This window comes from Centruroides sculpturatus, unplaced genomic scaffold (assembly GCF_000671375.1).
Source record: "Centruroides sculpturatus isolate CEXI.00-Female unplaced genomic scaffold, Cexi_2.0 scaffold1174, whole genome shotgun sequence".
Classification (NCBI taxonomy): Eukaryota; Metazoa; Arthropoda; class Arachnida; order Scorpiones; family Buthidae; genus Centruroides; species Centruroides sculpturatus.
Window position 1 is genome coordinate 61,548 of NW_019385474.1, and position 23,561 is coordinate 85,108.

At 31.8% G+C, this 23,561-nt stretch overlaps 1 protein-coding gene across 1 annotated transcript; it reads left to right on the forward strand.

The window, feature by feature from the left end:
- The first annotated feature begins 1,150 nt into the window (after positions 1–1,150).
- Positions 1,151–14,634, forward strand: LOC111639320 (metabotropic glutamate receptor 2-like). Its single transcript, XM_023385177.1, has 7 exons — positions 1,151–1,270; positions 5,610–5,887; positions 8,099–8,215; positions 8,279–8,391; positions 8,462–8,601; positions 12,615–13,275; positions 13,349–14,634. The coding sequence occupies exons 2-7, from the start codon at positions 5,638–5,640 to the stop codon at positions 14,465–14,467; spliced, it is 2,400 nt and encodes a 799-aa protein (XP_023240945.1). The 5' UTR covers positions 1,151–1,270; positions 5,610–5,637; the 3' UTR covers positions 14,468–14,634.
- Positions 14,635–23,561: the final 8,927 nt, after the last annotated feature.

Consider the following 23,561-nt stretch of genomic DNA (forward strand, 5'->3'; position numbering starts at 1 on the left):
AATTTTAATTGCAGAACGTAACTGTAAATATAAAATAAAATTAAAAATATATAAAATACCGTGCTTTATTCTAAGTAAATATTTTTTTCCAAGACAAGAAAATTATAAAATTATATAAACAAATTAAATATCAATTAATTGAATTGCAATTTGAAAAAAACTGTAGACTTATAAATTGCCAGTGTCGTCCGTCCGCCTGTCTGTCTTTCCTTAATCTCGAGAACGGTTACATAGACGAAAGACGAGACTAGGTACAGTAAACCTTATGGGTAGGAGGCCCCGATTAAAACACTTTAATAATTCATATATTTATAAGCAGAGCCTGAGATAGAGGTGGGATAGAAGACATAAACGTAGGGCCCACCCTTATCTAGAAGCCATAAAAATATAAGAATAAAATTAATAAAGGTAATTAATAAAAATATATTTGTAGCTAGAAGACGTACACAGGTAAATCGAACCTATACAATTCGTTCTTTTTAATCCCTAAGAACAGAAAATCAATCAAACAGAGATGTAACTCTTCTTCACTCAAATAGATTTTTCATCTTAAAACAAAACTTTAATTTATATCCCTTAAATTTTGGGGCCCTCCGTATTAGGGCCTGGGTCCAAAAAGGCCCAGGAATAATTATCTATATACTAGATAAATATTTTACTTCCTACTTACCGATATATTTAAATATCTCCGCTTTACGACTGGTTTTGTTATAATATTCCATGCTTAATAATTATATGGTTATGTTTTACTCTTTCTTCTTTGTAGACATTATATAGAATTAAAATAATTTATTTTCTAGGAACGTATATTTAATTAATCTACCACACTGAACTTAGAGAAATAAAAAAAAAATTGGCTCGCTTTACGACGGCTCAATTAGCGATTAAAATTATATTATATTAAATAAAAAACTATATTTATTCGATAAATTTAATAGCAAATTTCTCAAAAATACGCAATTGAGTTTACATTGTTGTCAATTTGTTACGAGAGAAAATCAAGTCGTAAAAAATGACGAAATATTTTGCTTGCAGCCTGAATTGTGTTACGGAAACAATAGACGAGATAGAAATCTCGTCGAATTGTCACGTCCGACTGACCGTCCGAGTGTCTAGATAATTGTTTTGACCGGTAGGTGGCAGTGTTGATCGAGCACGTGGTTCCCGTGGTACCTCGGAAAATGTTCTATAATCACTCGGCAGGAAGGAGTGTAGTTGCCTAACTGTTCCGTCTTCTTTATCTTCTTTTCTTTTCCTCAGTATCAAACAGGTAAGTTTTTTTTCTATGTGTAAGTATATACATCAATAACCTAAAAGTAACTTCTGCCGTTTTTTTCCTACCTATAAACATTATTTAAAATATTCTAGGGGGTTAAAAATATAGTAAATTTTATTAAGTAATTGTTAATATGAGTTTATAAGCATTTATTTAACTAGAGAAATCAATATTTTTGATTGTATTTGATTTAATTGATCTTGCGAAACGCAATGTTTACAACAAATAAGCATTTTGTACTTAACTGTAACCTACTAACACTTTTGCATTTAGAAGTTTTACGATCCTATTATATAATATATAAGAGGCCTTATTAATAAAAATAAAATTTAAAGCCTGAAGCCTTGAATGTAGCCTCATAAGTCGAGCTCCTACCCTTCCTACAGTGTCAAGAAGAGAATTTACTGCAGTTGTAGAGCAAAATGTTCTTGATATTTAACTATACAGTATAGAAATTATTATTTAACACTTACTTTCACGCTAAAAAAAAGTAAATTTCTGCCGTTAATAATAACCATTCTTGTAGAATTTCTGTTTAATGGGACGAAAGAACTTTAGTTATTATATAGGTAATAGAAAATGTCTTTTACTAGCCGCCTAATTTAAGCCCTACAAAATCGACATTAAGGTATTGTTGTATAGAAGAACAAAAAAAAATAATTGCTAAAATGATCCACGGCGGGTCATAATGCCCTATTTTTCTCTTGTTTCGCTCCAGGATTTGCAAAATATAGTCTACATTAACAATAGCCGTACTGTACTGTACATGCCCAATAACATTGTTTAAATTAGAATTTAATAATAATAATACAATTTCGTACATTAATTCTTAATACTTCATTACAATTATATAAAATCTACGCAAATTAGCTGCATATTTTTAAGATATAAACGTTAAAATACTGATTCTTAACAATTAAATTATCANTCTTAATTTTTAACCATGCCCAGTAGCATCAATAACTGCGTAACGCCAAATTGTGCAAATTGGGCAAGGATACCAACGAGTACGAAGTCTACAAGTATGAAGTTTTTCTTCATAAATCTGATTATTAAAGCCAAAAACGAATTGCCAAATTATCGGGCTATGAGCTTGATGTTTCTATTAAAGCAGCCGCGGTAGACAAATCAAGAATACTAGAGAGCAAAAGAAGTATTACAATCTCGAAAACGAACTAGAAATCTTCCAGGCTACGGGTGAAAAAAACTCATAACATCCGTCTTCTATTAAATGCATTAAAGACGATTCCACCCACATGAATTGAATCGGAAAGAGCATTCTTGGTAGCGGGACTTTTCGTTACTAAAATAAGAATCAAATTGAGTGATCGGGGTATTGACCATCTTTGTTTTTTAAAATCTTAATACAAAATATTATTGTAAATTTTTATAATACGGTTTATTTAAAAAAAAAACGAAAATTACCCTTTAAGTTAGAAGTTTGATCTAAGTTCATTTTTTTTATTTAAATTTTCAACTCAATTCAAAGCATTTGTTGTTGTATGCAGTTTCCAGCAAACTTTAATAAACTTTTTCTATTTGTGAAAATTTCTACGTAAAGGTAATTTTTAATATATATTTTACACAGAATTATTAATATGATTTTGGAAGTTGCAAAACGTATTAAACTACTTTAAAGGACCGCTGTAGGTCCGGCCGAGCGGTCAAGGTTGCAACCTACCGCTCTGGGAGACCTGGAATCGAATCCGAACGAGTCAAGGAATCCCCAGCAATTTTTCGGGGATGGTCCGTTCAGATATGTCGGGCCCCGTCCCTCACCACCCGGTCGCCCCATTGTGGGCCTGGCCGAACCCATAATGGGCCTGCTATAAGAGGCCCTCTTAATGCCCGCAGGGCGGAAAGAGTAAAAAAAAGGGGTCATTATTGCCCCTTCTATTTATTTAATTGAAATGATTATTGTTATTAACATTGAAAAGCGAGTTTTTTTTAAATAATTTTTAATGTCCTGCAATAACTAAATAATAACTAAAGCAAATTAAGAAATAACTAAAACATATTTGTGCCTGCTTTACAGCTAATAATTTTTAATAGTTTTCCAGTTCTTTCAAGTTGCACATTGAGTAGCAAAAGCAACTGGAAACTTTGCTGCCATTTGCCAGTTGCACAGTAGGATTTCAACGTAAACTAAACTCCAAAAAGCCTAGAAACACAGAAAAACTCAATCATTTTCAAGTAATGGCTTGGCTTTAATGTGCCACCTACACATGATTAATACTCAATTAATACTTCGAATGTCCAAATATTAGCCTTAAAAAAGCAGTAAATTAATTAGATTTTTTCTTATAATTTAAGGCTTTTCGAATATCCTTTATATTATTAAGATAATCAATGGTAAATATGTTAATTATACTCATTAAACAAGATATTCATTAACCTGTTATCTGAAAGAGTACTGTACATAATCATTAACATACAAATGCTAGGTCGATTGAATTCATGCGATAAAAGTTCATTCTAATAAAAGAAATATTTAATTTAGATTTATTTTAAGAAGATTAATTTAAATTTATGGTTTATCTTTAGAAAGCAATCTTACATTATTAGACTTACTATAAGGATGCTACCCAAATTATAATTTAGTAGCATATTTTAGAGTGATTTTAATACAAATTATGTATAAATATAGTACTTATAAATCATATTTTATCTTATTTGACAGTAGAAGAGAGACAGAGAGGGAGAGATTTTATTATAGAAACAATTACCATAAAATTAATTACCATGAAATGAAATGTTCTGTAGACTATACATGTTACATTATAATGAAGCCTATAAAAGTTATAAGCGTGTAATATTTATAATAAATATCCAGAGATTATACTCTATTTAATTATTAATATAATTTAAAGTAAAATTGCTTCGTCTTTTTATTTATTTTTAACAATTAAAGTAGATCCCTCGATGTTATGACCTATTTAGGAAATCGTCGTTAAGCGAGCCGTCCTACTTCCCATAAGTTCAATGTCATAAATTGAGATTACGTTCCTAGTTATAATTACTTTAATTATATAATATTACATTTAGATGACTAAAAAGATACAACATTTTATACAATCGTTACAGAAAAGTTAATACTGGAGCGGTCGTAAAGCGAGGATCTACTGTAAGAACGAGGCGTGCCACCCTTCTTAAACATTTTTCTTTTCTTTTAATTGCTTAAGTTCAAGTATAAATAATCTTCAAATGGGTTAAGAGTATCGAATATACGAAAGTAAAACAGACATTTGTATTGAATTTAATCAAACAAAAGAGCGTGAAGTAAGATTTGTATTACACGAATTAAAGGGTGGTTCACTAATCACTATGTTATCAGGAGGTAATTGACCATTAAGTAACACGTATCAAAATAAACAACACGAAAATACAAACGAATCGTTTATATACAGCAAGTTACTTAATTTAGTAAACAGACAACAGCTTACACCATTAAAAAAAAATATATATATATATATATTGTATATAATAATATACAATACGTATAAATTGCTGAAAATAATAGAATGAAGACTGAAATTGTAGAAACTTCCTCAATAGAACTTCATAATGTGTTGATGAAGTTTAACAATGATTTTCAGCAAGTAAATTAAATTAAAAATGGAGACAAACCTGTCAAATTCAGATACTTTTTATTCAATTTCGATCCCAGAAACTACAATAATCCCTTCAAACAGTGATTAAATTTATAAAGACTATTATCGTTTATCATCTTAAATAATTCTTTTATTTATTATAACTAGATAGGTAATTCTATTAAATATTCTGAATATTGTAGTATTTTGTTGTAAAATCGTCATCCTTGGCTAAATCTTTGCAGGATATTAGACGCCTTTACCAACTCCATTCCTTGATTTCATATTTCAATCTTTAGCCATATCTCATTGAATCCTTCAACTCTTCCTCCCATTTTTTTCTTGATTTCTGGGTCTTATAAGTGATATGCTTCTCTTACAAACTATCGCTGGTGTGGGTAATTTGACACGCTCATCATCTGGCCACCAATTGTGGGCCTGACCGAACCCGTAATAGGCTTTTTAAGAAGGTCTTCTTAGTGCCCACAGGGCAGAGAGAGTTAAATGTATATATAGGCCGTATTAGGGGATTGATGCTATTAAATTTTGGTGGTTAAAGATCGAGGGAATTGGGAAATAGATGGGATCACGTGTTATACTATATTTAATTCTTTAGAACCTAGTGTATTGTTTAAGCATTAAAATATTGTTTATTAATCTATTTTAATAGAAATTATAAATTATTGAGAAATTTAAGTATAGTATCAACTGCTGATAATGTTAATCCAAACATTTTTTTACAGAATATTATAAAATTAATGTTTTCGAAAGATGAGGAAGATCCTATTGTTAACATTAGTAATTCTATCGATGGCATCTATTGGTCATTGTCAGTATTGTGGTCAGTCGGTCACTCCTTATGTATCCAGACCAGGTGATGTCCTTCTCATAGGATTATTTGACATCAATCGAGGGAATCGCTGTGATAAGTTGCATAGAGGAGGATTCGAACAGATGTATTCGGCAGCGTGGTTCGTCGATTGGCTCAACAATCGAAGTTACACCAAAGGAATACGAATTGGTCTGCTTAATCTTTATACATTTATACAGATAAGTAATAGCTTTAAGAATTTCTTCTTATATTAAGAACATTATCTTCAACTCGGATAATAAGAAAAATCTTTAATTGCATAAATTACGTGTAAACTTCTTCATAATTGATTTATGTCCATTATATTTTTAAAAACTATTTAAATTATAAGGAGATTAGCAAAACTATTTTGTTATCTTTCCTTATAATTATTGTTTAATTGTTTTATATAATTATATAGAAAAAATTGGCCCAATCGTACTGTGTATTATGTATCGGACTGTATATTGTATATTGGAGAAGTAAGCGTTATACAAGCATACTAGGCGTACTTCTAATACATACACAATAGTATATAATACACAGTATAATAAACAGTATGCAGTAAAAAAGGAGTTAATAATAATAATAATAATAATAATAAAGAGTTGTCATTTTAAATTACAAATTTGTTGTCGTATCGATAAGAAGGCTTCATCTGAAAAATTGCGGATGTATTTTTTTTCGAAGCCTGACAACAGACAATAAATTGGAAGCCATATAAATAACAGAAAAAAAAATAGAATAATCAAAATGTTCTTTTCTTAAAAACCAATTGGCAAAAAGGCAAGTTATATCACGAAAAATTCCTCCATTTTTTTTTTTGTGTGTTTTACACATTAAAAACACGTAAGAATAAACGCCAATCCGCAGCGTTTTTTTAAACTATTATCAAGGCCGAAGATAGCAAAACTACTGTATAAATGTTATTTTTACGTAGACTCTACTTATAGTAGTATTGTTTATCATATTAATTACTTTAGCGTACAATAAGAGACAGGAAATATTATAACCCGAGGCAAACGTGGTCTACTTTCAAGAATGACCTCAAAATCTTAAGGAAAATATAAGAAGGGGAGAAAAAAAAAAACAGTTACATGTCTAAAGCTTTCACAAGTTTTCAAGGTAATTTAAGACTTAATTTAACTTTAACGAATTTTATCAGACGTTACAAAGACTTGATTTCAACTTATTCAATTGAATTTATATTACCCAAGTATTATGTTATAATTAATTTCGATTTAAGGCGAGTTCAATAACCTCCAAAATTCCGAGCTTATATAATAGATATTGTAGTATCTGTAATTATATTAAATTTATATTTGGTTAGTGTGATTAAATAACCACCCAACAGGAAGTGATTTCTGCCTCGTTGACCTTGGTTTTTACCTTTGCCTTTCTACATTTGTCTCAATTAATTTTTGCTCTCGACCCGTGATTATTCTTCTTTAATGTAATGTTTAATTCTTTTTATGATTTTAAGAGTTGAGAGTTTGAAGAATTTTAATTAAAATTATCCATTAAGTTATCATTATTTGTATTTGCAATTCAGAGATGTCTGTTAATGAGATGAGAACCATTTTAGATCATTTTTTTCAGTGTATTAATGAAATAAATAAAGAAAATAAGCATTAAAATCAGAGATTATTATGTATAAAACATGTATTGTAAAGTCAGATTTCAGTGGAGTTAACACTAGAAAGATGTTTTCATAACGAAAACTCTTCCCCACAGAAACCTCTAAAACAAATAAAACACTGAAAAGGAGGTAACAATTCAAGGAGATTTACATTGTTGAAGTCGCTTATATTATCTTACCCTTAAAATATGCCCCTGAATTCACAAATAAGCCTCATCAAGATTCAGTTAAACGCAGAAAAATGGCTGACTCGATCGTTTAGTTAATACAAAACGTGCTCAATTTAACAATAATATTTATTAAACTTTATTAGATTTCAACATACAAGGTGGCCCAAAAGTCAGTTAAGTATTTTAAAACTTAACTGTAAAAGTCCACCAGCGGCCGAGTGAATAATACCACTAAACACTAATCGGGAGTTCGCGCTTGACCATGTGAAATTTTCCGGATTTTCTTCAAAGCAATACCTAAATAGGGGCTAGTTTCCCTAAAAGACCTCCCGAGGGTCACCCCTCGGCAGATCGCCCAAGTGTTGCGTTGCCATACGAATAAGACTAATCTAGATTAAATTTACAGTTCAGATTCTCAAGTATAAGTGTAAAATACAAAACACGGTCAACTGATTTTTGGACCACACTGCATTTTCTTCATAACATTAGAAGATAATTTATATGCTGTATTTTTTTAAGAATTATTTTATATAAGTATAGTAGATATAATGAAATATATTTGCTATACTTTAGGTCTTAATGCCTACGATACGTGTATTGATACTCAAAATACTCTGAGGTTAACAGTGCATGGCCTTTCAGAAAGTAGTTACTTGGAGAAGGAAGAATGCAGATCACAATATATTTTGGGTGAGTCAATAAAATAAATTATTAAAATTAATCAAAAATAATTATCATATGTTATAATTACAGGATTTATCGGTCCTTTATTGAATCCTGCCAAAACATCCGTTTCCGATTTTCTACGCCATTTAACAATAACACATATGCCTTTCCAATTAACATCACTCAAGTACGAAATTCAGGTAAAGTATTCTAATTTACATTCGTAAAAAAGTTTCATTGAGAGTAGATCTTAATGAATTCTTTAATTAGGCACTGATTTCGGTACTTTCTCATTTGGAATGGAAAAAAGTGGCACTGTTATCGAGTAGTGAAAGTATGCGCACGTATTTTCATCAGAGGGCCGTCACTGCACGAATTTGTGTCGCAGCATCTGAAGTAGTTGATGAACAGTAAGTTAAAAACATTTATTTTTGTACGAATTCTTAAATACTAATTAGATCCAGTAATGTAATTAAGTACAATGCACCGATGATTTTCCGACATCTCTTTGATTCCTGGTAGAATTAAGAATACATTTTAAAACGTTCACACAAGTATACTGAATGGCTACATTGGTGTGCAGAGCAGATTTACACAAATGCCACCTGTGAATTTTACAATTTTGCTTCTTCAAGTAATATTTTGTTTCATTTGTTTGCCATTTCATAATTCAAACTGTGCATTTCATTAAGAATTTTTGGTGGCTCTAGCTGTTTGTACCTGTAAAATCTTTTACTCCGTAAGACTTTGGAACTAAATGTACTGGAAAATTAGTGATATTCCTGTATATTTCATATGTATTATATACATTAATTTTAGTATACAAATCTTTCTTCTAGCCAAGGGGATAAAACACTGAATATTAGTGGTTGGTCGTGGGTTTGAACCTGACCAATTGCCTGGTCGCGTGGAGTTTACCGGTTTTCTTCACGTGTCTAACACGCAAATAAGTGTCAGTTTTCCATAGAAAGTTTTCCCGGAGGAATTCCTCCTCGGCAGTTCGCCCAGGCAGTTTACTTTGCTGTATCTTGTCGATATTTCCGATTCTGAATTGTAGGATTTTTTATCTGTATACTCTGGTATACAGTGGTTGTTGTAGACGTAGATAATATATATTTTTTTCTTAGGACCTACTCTTTTAAGAGCATCAAACATATACAAACATATGCTTGTGGATAGTTGTTTGATTTGATTTGTTTACGTCCACGTGACACGTGGGCGATCTGCCAATGGGAGATGTCGTCCGGGAGGACTTTCTAAGAGAAATTCAGATATTGTTAACGTGTAGAAAATCTAGAAAACTCCCCGTTGGCCAGGCGCGAAACCGCTACCAACTACCATTGTTCAGCGGTTTTATCCACTCGGTTTCTGGTGGGCGTGGATACTTATTCTTGACCAATCTTGTGTAATATATTCTGCATCTTGTTACATTACATAAACTTACATAAAAAAGTCCTCGCCTACTCCACCCATGCCTAGGGCTTCTACAACTTAAAATACTATTCTTATTACACATTATCTTGGCATATTTTTTTCCATAAAATTATGGCACAAATTTACATATTTTCATCACAGCCTTGATAACGAAATTCACGAAATTGAAAACGACGCATAACATGTTTATCATTAAATAATCATACAAAAATTTAAATAAATAACACCTTTAAAGCGTATTAATTATAAAAACAAAGATATATTTACTTAAATAATGATATAATAAATGGCATAACGTGTATCTGGATTATCAGAGCCCTGTGAGAATAGAGTAAGATGTGTCATAACTGTTATTGCGTGTCATATACGAAGGTCATATTACCGGAAATGACTATTGCGCGATTATTTGGGAAAATTGAAAGTAATTTATATACAGGGAAATTATAAAGGAAAATGTAGTTACAATTTTTCTAAATTAAAAACACTTCAATTATTATTTATGTCAATTCATTTTCTGTAAAGGAAATTCTCGTAGACAGTATTATTTTTTTATTTTTTTCATTAAAAATATAATGAATATCATTGAACAATGTTCTATTTTTATAAAATAATTCACAAAATAAAGAATTTAAATTGATGTTCAATTTGTTTCATGCATTTTTATGTAAAATTTTATTTGGTTTTTAAGGTAGTAACGTCTACGTTTAGGGTTGGTGGATGATGCACGTTCTTTACAGCGATTTCTATTTTATTGTCGACGTGCATAAAAACCAAATCCGCAGTGTTCGATGTAACTTTTCACTCGTAAAAATTTTTAAGAATGAAAAGTTACATCAAGTACACAGTGGATTTGGTTTTATGCGTGTCGACAATAAAATAGAAATCGCTATATAGAACGTGCATTATTATTAGATGAGGGGCACCAGCCCGAAACGCGTATTGGTTTAAAGACTGTAAAGCACATAGGAGAATAAAGTGTATGTGAAAAAGTCTAGTATCTAATATCAACACTTCGTGGTGTCTTAAAAAACAATTTGTATTATTATTATTATTGACTAAGTGTTAGGCTACCCCATTCGAGATATGACTCATGACCCTTTTATTTTCCCATCCCCTCGGCCTTTAGCTACCAAAATTTTACAGCATCAATGCCCTTAATACATAAACCTCCATGCAAAATTTTAAAAATTTTTGACAAAAAACACAGGAGTTATTAAACTTCAAATTGGGCGAATAAAATCCTGCCCCCCACACAGTAATATACATACATACAGAAAACTCCCCAACTGTTTTTTTTTTCTTGCATTTCTCTACGCTTTAAGGTCTCCTGAGTCCAAAAATGTAAAAATTTGGGGGGGGGGAAATTTAATCGATCGCCATAATAAAGTATGGAGATCGATTTAAAATATTATTAATAAAGCTAAATTATTTTTAAAATGTTATAGTAAGTCAGTTAATATAGTTATTATGAGTGGTAAATATTTAACAATATGAAATATAAAAACATTTTTTTATTATTCATTCTATTATATTTTATTACATTGTTCATATAGTGTGTGTGTGTGTGTGTTTGCTATATAATTAAAGAAATAAATTCTTTTATTTACTTTGTTTGCATTATATGTAAATTACTCACTTGTAGATAATAGAAATATCTCTTGAACGAGATAAATTTATTCAAATAATATTACATAATTGATGTAAATATCAATACTATGAGCTTTTAGCCATTTCTAATAAAAGGGAATGTTGATATTTGGTATTGTTTTGAGAAATAGTTCCGGAGTTTCTCACCGTTTTAATTGAAACGGACTACGTTATTAGATTGCTTATCCAGCTGTATTAAAGTCGCTTTACCTGGCAATTGCCCATTATAAACATCAAATTGGTTTTTTCAAATACTTTTGTTATTTATAAACTGAAAAATAAACAATGGATGCAATCTTGTGCCATCAAAGATTCACCCTTCTTCCTCCTCATCAGCAATTGTCAGATATAAACAAAATACTTTCTCATAAATAGCCAACGTAATGCATGAATGGTCTTTCTAACTCTTTTCCTATGAGAAGATGTAAAAAATTATTTTGCATATCGGCACCATTATTGTGTGATTTATCCGAGGGTTATCTGTGTTTAAAAGAATTTTAAAGCGTTATATAATGGAGCAGGTTATATATCAATTGTAAATTGCAATACGAACTTTCGCCTGTAGAGTAACGACTGCTCCCATAGTTGCAAGGTATACGGTGGCACTGATTATGGAATGGTATTGTTATTATGTAATCTGTATTTGAAAATCCGAATTAGTTTCTATTCTGTTTTCTTACTTATTATATAATTGTAAATTTCACAGAAAACAATAAATTTATCAAAATTTTCTAAATTAAATGTTGAATGATAATTTCAGAATAGAAATTACATTGCTTAATTATTCAAATAATCAATACAAAAGGTGAATAGGATAAAATTATAGCACACTGTCTTCATTGTTTATAGAAATATATGCATAACTAACTTATTGTTTTTGTAACAATGCGGTGAATTACGTAGCTAGAACGAAGTTGTGCTAACCTACAAAAGAAAATAAAATTATCTATTTAGTATGTTAAGTGATCTCACTTGATTAACTCTTGTTTTTCCTCATGCTCTGGAGCTATTAGTGATACTCGAGGGCTAGGGTCTTTCATTCCTCCCACTATTAGTTGTGCAGCATAAAATCAAAATGTCTTAAACCTATCCTTAAAGAAAGTGATGGGTATTATTCAGGCATAATAAATAAGCAAATAATACGAATCCTTTTGAGATGCTTATTAACCGAGGACAAAATACTGTAGCGTGTCCTATTAGAAATGTAGTATCATCGCTTCAATAGAGCTTCATAATTAAGACAATGCAATAGTTATTAATTGAAATTTCATTTTAATTAGATTAAATTTAAAGTTAGATTGTTTTGAATATTTTAGTAATGTCTAAATTTTTATATTTTTAGTGATATAACAAAATTCAATCACCTGTTTCGACTGATCGAAAAGATGAGAGTAAAAGTCTTAGTGCTTCTAGTTACTGAGAATGACTTTCTGGAATCTTTGAGAACTGCCAAACTTTATAATCTCACTCGTTTATATTGGCTAGTAGCTGGACCACTTGTGCATTCGTCAACTCTCTCAAATTTAGATATTGCAAGCTCAGTATCGGCTATGATTATTGCTCAACCTTATGAAAATAATTATCCACTCATAACAACTTCATTGATTCGAAAAGATGTGCCATTGTCTCCTAAAGGTCAAAAAGTTATGGACGAATATACGTCCCTTACCACTGATTGCAGATTGAATGCTTCGATGTCAAGAAATCCACTTTGTCGCTTATTGCAAATGCACATATTAGATTCTGCTATTGATTCTGTCCTAAAGACTATTTTAAAATTGGCAGATACATTGAAAAATTTACAAGAACAGTATTGTGGTTCGAGTTGGACTATGTGCACTTCGTTAAAGAAGCAGTTCGAAAGAAAGTTTTGGAAAATTGTTCCTTCAATGGCTTTCGATATCGGTAATATAAATATTATAAAAGAAGTTATTACAGACGAGAAAACAATTACTCTGTGGTCTTATCAACCAAATTCTGCTTCTTACTTCAATTTCGTAGAGGTAGGTGCCATTTAAATTAAATTCTTTTGATTTGGACTTTTATTCTTTTGATTTTTTTCTTTTTAATTTTTAGGTTGGAAGATTTCTACGAAGAGAACTGCAAATAGATTCGCAAACAATGAATATACTTCAACCAATGGGTGCTGGATGGTATAAAATTCCAGATTTTCAATGCACCGAAGACTGTGCATGTGCAAATTATTTATCTTCGATTTATTCAAAAGGCTCGCATCTGTCTTGGAGGAGTAAAACGTGGATTACAATTTGTGTAACGGTGTCTTGTACTGGAACAGTTATGGCTCTGGCCTTTGCTTGTTACATTATGATTCGAATTTGTCGAAGAGACACGATAGAAGGAAATCAAGGATTTGCATTATGTATTCTTTTAGGTATCATCTGCTGTTATGCGTCTATCTTACCTTACGGCTTTGATCCTTCAGAAAGTATATGTGCCACGCGTTTATTGATAGGCACAGCTTACACCACATTATTTGCACCCATATTAGCTCGATGTTTAATGTTGGCCACTTCAGATACAGGTGGATTACCCGGACATATCAGTGGATTAATTCAATCGTCGCTTTATTTATTCGCAGTTGGAGTTCAAGCTGGTTTATCCGCTCAGTATTGGTGGCTTAACTGCGGAAATCATTTTCAGTCAGTACCTCCTCAGTGTACAGCATCTAGACAAATTATTTTCATCTCAATATCGTATCCGGCATTATTGCTGTTCTTTTGGTTATTAATCTCACCATTCTGTGTTCGAAGTCGCCGAAATTATAGAGAAGGACTTACTTTTCAGATTGCTAGTGTCTTGACGTTGTGTGTATGGGTAACGTGGTTGTCTCTTTCTTTTATTTTTCCTAACAGTTGGAGGGATCCCTGTCTTTGCCTAGGAGTTGTAGCATCCGCTACTGTTGTGTTAGTATCGGTTTTTATTCCCAGAATATATAAAATGGCTACTTCTATCGCATTGGATGCCGTTAACGTCAGCTTGAGGCCTATTGGGCAGATGGGTGCACCGAATTTAACTGAAATGACAGTCAGAGACTTACAGTCTATGTATGATAATGCCAGTCACCCTTACATAACCGAATCTCATAATCAAACAACGACAAAAGATGATTCAGCTACACTTACATACGAAGAATGCCCTGTAAATTCATCCATCCCCAAAACAACGCATTTATAAAATATCATCATTGTTTATTTTAATTTTTTTTTAATATTAAAATAGTATAAACATATGTTTTTATGATTTACATTGAGAAAAAAATATTATTTCATTTGTTTAAAAATATATAATTAATTCGGATTTAAATCTATTATTTTAACTTATTATTGCTGCCATTAACTGAATGTGCCATTTTTGTTTAAATATTCTAAATTTCAGAAGAATAATATGTTCAATACTCTATCTTATTGTATATCTTAATAGTTTGAGTCTTGTTTAAATATAGATTTTATATAGAAATTGATACTTTTTGAAAATAAAAAAACTTTTTAAAACTCTTCTTTTATGTCATGAATTAAGGCACAATTCATATCAATAAAAGTTGTTGATAGTACGAAATAATAAAGGCTCTAGCTGTAACTCTGGAGCATTCCAGTCCGAAGTACTTGGCCATAATATGCTGATTGTCCCATAGTTTATCATGTGGAACGAAATTCCTCAGTGAATGGTTTTACTGAACTAGTTTACACCGTGTTACATTCTCAATATATTCATGTTGCCACACAAATAATTCGAGAATAAATAAATACCTGAATCGGTTCAGAAATTTTCATAACGAATCAATTATAATATGTCAGATTTCGTCCCAATTACACGGCTGTTTCATATCCACGTGAAAGCCTTTTTTTATTTTTAGCTCTTTCTACCTTGTGATGTTAGAAGGGTCTTTTTTTCGTAGATTGTGTATGATGGACGAATGCCCGAGGCAGCTAACTCTTCAGACTTTCGATTTGGGAGAGCTGGAATTGAATCTAACGAGCAACTATCCAGAGATTTTTTCTGATCGTTCTGTCAGGCTTTTATCTTTGCGTTGTCATTCTCATTGCGGGCCTAGCCCGACCCACAATAGGTTTGGAAAAAGGCTCTCTTAGTACCTCCAGAGCAGGAAGGGTCAAATGAAAGCAAAACCATTGTGGGTTCGATCAAGTCTATAATGGGAGCGACTGGGTAGTGGGGATAAGGGAACCGACGTAGCCAGAACAGACCTTCCATGAAAAATTTTTGGGATTGCTCAGTCATATTTGATCCGGGGCCCTCTGATGTCTTAACCGCCCTGACCATCAGACCTTCGATATTAGACTTTTTAACATTAAACTGCTCATCATATCAGTTTTTATCAATACAATGCTACATATAAATCGCCTTAATTTCGCTCCCCTAATTTATCCTCCATAAACATATGCTATCAATAAGCATGTTCATTACTTTCTGAGTGTTCCATCCATTTTATCCTATATTTTTATAAAGGATTGTTTAACAGGTCGCGCTTATATTTTTAATACATTATTTAATAATTTTTTAAAACATTATTATAATTAAAGAATAATTTAAATTTTAAAATATAAGTTTAAATTTAATAACCCCATCCCCTCAATCTTCCCCATTTCGAAGCCCGATAAACATAACGAAATGTAGAATTTAAATTACCAATAAAGGCATTTTTTCAGATTTGTTAAATATATTAAAATGATTCTGAAAAGTATAAGTCGAGAACATTGTCATCAACATCATCATGCCAAGAATCATTTAGAAAAGATTAAATCTAATTACATAAAATCAAAAACAAATTTGTTTTTCCTCTTAAAGTTACTCTTTTTGCGTTGTGGGCACTAACAAGGGCTTTTTTCTTAGTAAACCCAATACGAGTTCGGCCAGGCCCACAATGAAGGGCCGAATGGAAAAGGACAAGACCCGACATATCTGGACGAACCATCCACCAAAAAATTCCTCAGAGTTTTCGACTCATCCGGACTCGAATGCCTTCCGGGAGGTCTTTTATTGGAACTGGCCTCTATTTAAATGTTACTAACAAGAAGAAAACCCGGAAAACATCACGTGCAAACCCGTTGGCGAGGCACTAATCCGCGACTAACTACCATTGTTCAGTAATCTGTCTTTCAAATTGCAGTTAAATATCTAAGCTTAAGAACCTTCTCATGAAATTAGCAATGTATTATCACGAAATAAACATGTGTACGCAACATAAAAAATATACTCCTAGAAAACTAATATAAAAATGAATTCGACTAGGCGAATCGAAAAATAAGCACCGATTCCCATCCGAAGTATTTTACCATTGAACCACCTATTGAACTTTTTTACCGGCGTACAGACCGACTCGGGCAGCCTGTTTAATGTTTAGCAGTATTGTTCAACAGCCTGCTATAACGACAAAATAACCAACATGCCAGGAAATTACTACTCGCGATGCCATCAAAATATTTTCAATCTGAAGATAAATTTTTTAAAGTCGCGAGAATGGAGTGTTCAATATACCAGCAATTATTTATTGTGACATCATCACAATTCACATTCTGCAATTTTTAATCATATTTTTAATCAATTTAATTTAAAATATATGCCCCCCACTTCAAATTACTAGTGGCTTTCTCCTGTATATCATACTTTTTCCTGATAGCAATTGAGTCGTTGTCTAACTCCTTTCAGGAAAAAAATTTCGGATTGAAATAATTAACTTGCGGTTTACAGCGGAAGCTATATTTTGAAACAAGAAGCTAATCAAAGCTTCTTGTTTCAAAGCTACGTTTTTCATGAGTGGTTTCGTCTTCCATCTATCTTAGTCATTTCTCGAGTTTGAGCATAGACACACTGATATACAGCAGTGGCGTGCCGTCATTAGAAGAGGTGGATGCGCCGCTTCCCTTGTATTTTCTAAAAAATAAATACATATTAATTTTAAATATATGAAAATAATCGCACAATATTTTATTACTAGCTGCAAGGACCCGCTTCACTGGGTTTTTATTTGTATGTAATATAGTTTTGTTATATATAAAAGAATGTTTTTCTAAGTAATCTAGAATCTAGCTGCAAGGACCCGCTTCGCTGGAAAAAAAGTAACGATAGTGAAGATTAAGATAATTACATTATAGCCAATCGTACCCGTTTTCACAGAATGCAAGAATTAGGTCCCCCGTTTCCAGACTAATTAGAGATCTGGTCCCGATTCTATTTCTGAACGTCTCCTATTCACGTCAAGTCAAACGAACTATTTTCAACGTTTCTGGAACGTTTACAATCGTTCTATAATCGAACCAACATTCGAATTTTATGTTCGAATTTAATTCGAATATTGTTCGAATTAAAATCGAACAAATTCGAACATAACATTCGAAATAGAAAGCCACTTTCAACCACTTTCAGCCTCATATCTCCCGCACCCTTATAGCTATCGAAACGCAACCACCCGTATGCACGAATGGAGACTTGGGGCTACCACCACATACAAACACCATTCACGTGCGATGTGTAGTTTTTGCGGAAAAGTGAAATATAGGGACACACACGTCCATTTTTATATATATAGATATAGATATAGATGAACGTTTAACTTCGAAATGTTCCACAAAACCAAACTCAATTTTCTCCATAGACAATCCTTATTTAGTTTTCACGAAATTTTAAAAAAACTAACCCTAGCGAATACCAAGAGTTAAGTGTATCTTGTATAATTTCAGTAAAGTCTTTTGAATCGGTAGTTTAAATCCATCACAAATTATCATAATCAGTAAAATATTAATGAACTTTTTGTAGCCTGATTTAACAGATCGCGATGATTTTTTTGAACATCAGCTAAAAAAAATGCTATTCGTAAGAAAGATGTTTTCTATATGAAAAGGATTTATTGAAAATTATATACATTTGCAGCATTTTTATATACACAATCTGTTATTGAATGTTTTCTTTTTGTAGGTATATTTCTGAATCGAGCGTAGTCACGATACCATGTGCCAGAACCGCACGAGTAGAATTTATAAATTCCACGAATTTTTAGACAGTACGACACAGTTAACTTTTGTTGGTTCTCAATTTATCTGTGGCTTTCCATTCGTAGAAATCTGTCAAATACAGTACATAATATTTTTATTTACAACTGAATGAACTGTTAATATTCACGAAAACAATTATTTTAAGATATATTAATTAAATACAGCATTTTTAAAATTTCAGAAGAGAATTTACTTACCCTTCATAGTTTTGAATTCCAGTTTCTCAATTTCACAGGCAAATCCGTGTACAGGTACAATACTTTCTCCAGATGCTCACGTAATCGAAGGAAAGTAGAAAATCCTTCAGAACATGAAGTTTCACGACAGAATATAGATTTTTCCTCCACCAGCATTTTCTTATGTCTAAACCTACATGCTTATTAGTAAGATTTTCTTTTGAGGAGAAGCGCTTATCGCGATAACAACGAGTATTTTCTAATATAGCCAACGCAATATTTTCCATAACGATTTCTTAGAAACGTAGCGGGAATACTTCTCAACCAATTATCGATGATAAAGTGTGGTTTTAAAGCTAAAATATCGACAAAAAATTCCAAGCACACCGTACAGTACGAAGTATACGCTGTACGAACCTCATGACACTAGCGACATCTCGTGGTAAAAACCAGAACTACGGCTACGGAATTGTTCTGTAATTAGACGCCAGTCAAATGTCACGGCACGCCACTGATATACAGAAAAATGACACCGCGCAGTTATAGGTCTACAATTGTTTCAAATTGCAGTTAAATATATTACGAAATTAGCAATGTATATCACTAAATAAACACGTGTACGCAACGTAAAAAACACACTCCTAGAAAACTAACATAAATATATAATTGTATTAGCAGTGTACTTCCTCTTTTCTTTTGTCTAACGCATAGCTTAACACATCTAGAATAAAGTTTCCAATCACAACAAAATAGATAAAAGGGGGATTACTAGACTTGTAGTCTATTCTTTTATCGGTTCGAAGGATCATCATAATATCGAAGTTTTTATTCATCTTTACACGGACACGAAACACGAGAATATTAAACTTTGGAATAAATATTACTGCTTTTATATATATATATATANTTATGGGTTCGGCTAAGCCCACAATGGAGCGACCGGGTGGTGAGGGACGGGGCCCGACATATCCGAAAAATTCCTGGGGGATTCCTTGACCCGTCAGTGGGCACGCAGCCTGTTCAAAATATGAGACAAATTCCGATCGTTGCTAGTGTCTTTTTTTTTAATACCTTTCCGCCCCGTGGGCACTAAGAGGACCTCTTATAACAGGCCCATTATGAGTTCGGCCAGGCCCACAATGGGGCGACCGGGTTGCGAGAGACGGGTCCCGATATATCCGAACGGACCACCCCCCGGAAAAAATCCTGGGGATACATATTACTGTTAACGTGAATGTATATTCAAGGAACGATCCGCGATAATCCGTCTCTTCAGCCACAGAGAGGCGGAAATATCACGAAATTCGGTGAAAAATCAAACGTTTCACATTAAATTTCGTGGCGACGCAACAATAAAACTCTGACAATTTGTTGCGAGCGGTCGATTAACGGCTGGATTTTCGGTTCGTGCTATTAAAAGTCATTGCTTTCGAGCGTTTTTTTTTTTTTTTTTTTTTTTTTTTTTTTTTTTTTTTTTTTTTTTTTTTTTTTTNTTTTTTTTTTTTTTTTTTTTTTTTTTTTTTTTTTTTTTTTTTTTTTTTTTTTTTTTTTTTTTTTTTTTGAGTTTTGCATCATTTGCAGCGATTTGATTGGTAAGTTCAGACCACGAACTTTCTAATTTGGGTATTTTTGAACATTGGTAAGCCGAATATCAGAATTTGTGGCAATGATCTTCCGACAAAGCGCCATTTAGATAACAATTGATCGGTTTGGTCACAGAGACGACGAATGGGGTCTTTCCACTTATTTTAGAAGACACTTTTCACTCTTTTTATTGTTAATTTTTGTTCAGTCCAAATTCAATCGAATTGTTAAAGCAAAATAGGAATTAATAAATACATTAAATTGTTATTCCCCGCTATATGGTTTATCCCATATGAAATTCATTCCGCTATACTGTACTTTGATTAATGAGAATTTCTCTACTTTCACAAATATTTTGTGTTCTAGCAATCGATAATTTGTATAAACCGATTTTTAAAATTATATATCGAACATTAAAAATCGTTGAAAAAGATTAAAATTACTATATTTAATAATTAAAGATTTTACCATAATAATCATTTCTGACTTTGAAATTTTCATTATAATTAAAACGATCGTTTTAATTATAATCTTCTATCGTAAATGTTTATTGCATTTTAACATAAAAATTAATTTCTTGTAAATTGTAAGTAAGAAATATATTAAGACAATAGGAATATTTCTTAATTAATATTCTGTTTTCACAGCATTCGCTCATTTTTCTTTGCAGAATGGAGAATTTCAAAGAATTGAAGAAGTGGCACACTTCGGGCTGTGCTGAGCCCGAGGATGGCACCTCGTCTTCGCCTCGTGTAATACGGGTGCTTCCGAAAGATGCGGAGGAGGAGTCGAATCTTTCGGAAGCATCCGTGTTACGGGTGGACTTACGACGACCCACCCGACGTCAAACGGGTGGGTCGTCGTAACTCCACCCGTTTGACCCGTTTGAAAATGGGCGGCTTTCCCACAAAGACAAAAGGTCTTGGTGGAAAAGGCTGTTTTGCTGCTGGTAAAAATAAGCCTCTTCTCTACCGAGGCTTTCTTGCACGTATGTGACACAGCTACCAGGAAGTGACCTTTTACCCGGCTACGACTTAATCAACTGGACTTAACTTTCCATTCCAATTTATGAACGGATACTTCGACACGATTCAACGGATACGTTCTCCCACTTCGATTAAAAACGACAGTGAAAATGAAGCATTAAGCAGTGTTCTCGTGTTTAATTAAATCTGTTTAAACGACTATAACTGGCCAAGGCAACTTATATTTCCACCGGTGTTCTAGACTACTAGTAAAAGCATTTCACCACAGAATAATGCACTACGGGAATAAACCATTTTTACGTTGAATTTTAATTAATCAAACACACTTTGCAATCGATATGTGTTCAAACCACAATTATAATTACTTCAACAATTACATTTGTACGTGAAATTTTCACGATTGTATATAAATTTTTATATTTAATAAAACTTATTAAATTTCATACTAACTGCTTAAAGATTCGATAGTTATTAATATATTAAATTGGCGCATTTTTGGATTAATTTTTAGACATTATTAACACTTGAGTTACGAAAATAAAAAAATTCATAAACAAAAATCAGCAAAATATGATTTGAAAAACATTCGTAGTGAAAAAAACCGCATTTAAATTAAAATTACATTAAAATAAGATCAGTCAGCCTTTTGATAAACTGGTTTTTAACATTGGCGGAAAAATCTTTAAAAATCCAGCAACGAGTTGTTTAACTTTCCCGGCAACATTTGATAGTGCCATCTGTTTTAAAAAATATTTTATTAAAATCTTTTTATATAACTATCTATTATAAAATGGCAATAATAGTCTTAATTTCAAAGGAGATAGGTTTCATAAAAAAAAAGCAGCATTGTAATTGTGTTGTTATATCTGGACCCTACTCGAGATATAACACACGAACCCTTTTATCTCTCCACTCTCTCAACAATTAACCACGAAAATTTAACAGCATCAATCTACCTAATACACAAACCTTCCTGCAAGATTTCAGAAATTTTCGACAAAAAGCAACTCATATTAGTTTGATTCATACTAAATTGATAAGTCTACTCTATATGCTGTGTCAATTACTACACTTTTTCTTCTAGAATGGGCGGCTGCCCCTCGCTGGGTACGCCCTTAGAACAAGCAATTATTTATTGTGACATCGTTACAATAAATGGTTTTAAAGTACAGAAAAACCTCAGTTTTCGAACAGAATTTTTAACTCATATTTGTCCCCGGTTGCCGTACTAAGGTAGCTACTCGGTAAGAGCCGTCCACAAACACACAACTTTTGTTAATTTCCCTGCCATTCTCATTTAAAATATTTAACAAAAATGCACATATTTTCTTATAAATTAAAAACAACAAAATTTAATATTAGAATTTCCTGGGTGTTTAAGTTAAATGTAAAAAATGTAAAGAAATTTTAAGATGCTATTACTTTTGGAATGAAATGTTTATTTAAACATCACTTATTAAAATGATGATGATTATGACAAAACAAACTATTTACTAAAGAATGCATTATTAATTTTTTAAGCATTTTGTACAAATCACCTTATTTTTTTTCCAATCACAAATGGAAATGCAACTGAAATAAAAATATCTGTATATAACAAATCATCCTAATTACAACTTTAGGACAACAATAAAATCTTAAATCTTTTTTACATTTGGCTATAATAATTATTAAAGTACACACAGGCATAATATATATATATATTTATATATAATATATGTATATATTGTATATAATTTACAAGAATAAGCAACAATCATCAAAATGTTTCAACTGTACCATAACTTTAGATTCTATCATTTTAATAGAAATTTCCTTTCTTTTATTTAACAAATGCATGAATGATTGTAACTTTATTTATTTTTTAATTTTATAAACATTTCTTTCTTTACTTTGAGTGGATATATTCTGTCAACAGTGAAACATTTATTTAACAATACCAGTTCGAAGAAAAACACAAATACAAAAATGTTTAAAAGTATAAATATTGATATGTTACTCAATGTTCTATTGGAAAGCTGTCGAAAAAGATTTATATCAAATAATTCGACTATTAGTCTGCGTAACCATTTTTTTTTTTGGTCTATTTTAAAGCGGAATTTGCTAAGAACTATAGTAGATGAGGTGAATGAATGGTAAACTTAACAGTACTACTACTTATTTTATAGAATTACATTTAATATATCTGTATTTAGATACTGTGTACTAAGTAGACTAAGTGCAACTTCGACTGGTTTTCCTTCATACTTGTGATAATATGCAGTGTATACAATATGAAGAAAATATTAAATCTAAAAAGTGCCACTGTACTGTATAGAAGAAGACTCAGAGAAGATTATTTGGAAAATCATCAATATTATCATCGTTGTCATCGGTTATAGTTTGATGACAAATTTCTGAGTGTGTAAACTTACGATACCTAGAATTTAGAAACAGCAGAATGATGTAACGAGACATTTGTTACAATACAGAAAAATTGTTTGAAAATCCATTTCGGTTTTTCTAAACTTTCTCT

Excerpts from the sequence above, each read along its gene's own strand:
- LOC111639320 (XM_023385177.1), top strand. The coding sequence starts at position 5,638 with ATGAGGAAGATCCTATTGTTAACATTAGTAATTCTATCGATGGCATCT. Across the intron at positions 8,216-8,278 it reads CAGATCACAATATATTTTGG|GATTTATCGGTCCTTTATTG; the intron begins GTGAGTCAATAA and ends TTATAATTACAG. Across the intron at positions 8,392-8,461 it reads CACTCAAGTACGAAATTCAG|GCACTGATTTCGGTACTTTC; the intron begins GTAAAGTATTCT and ends TTCTTTAATTAG.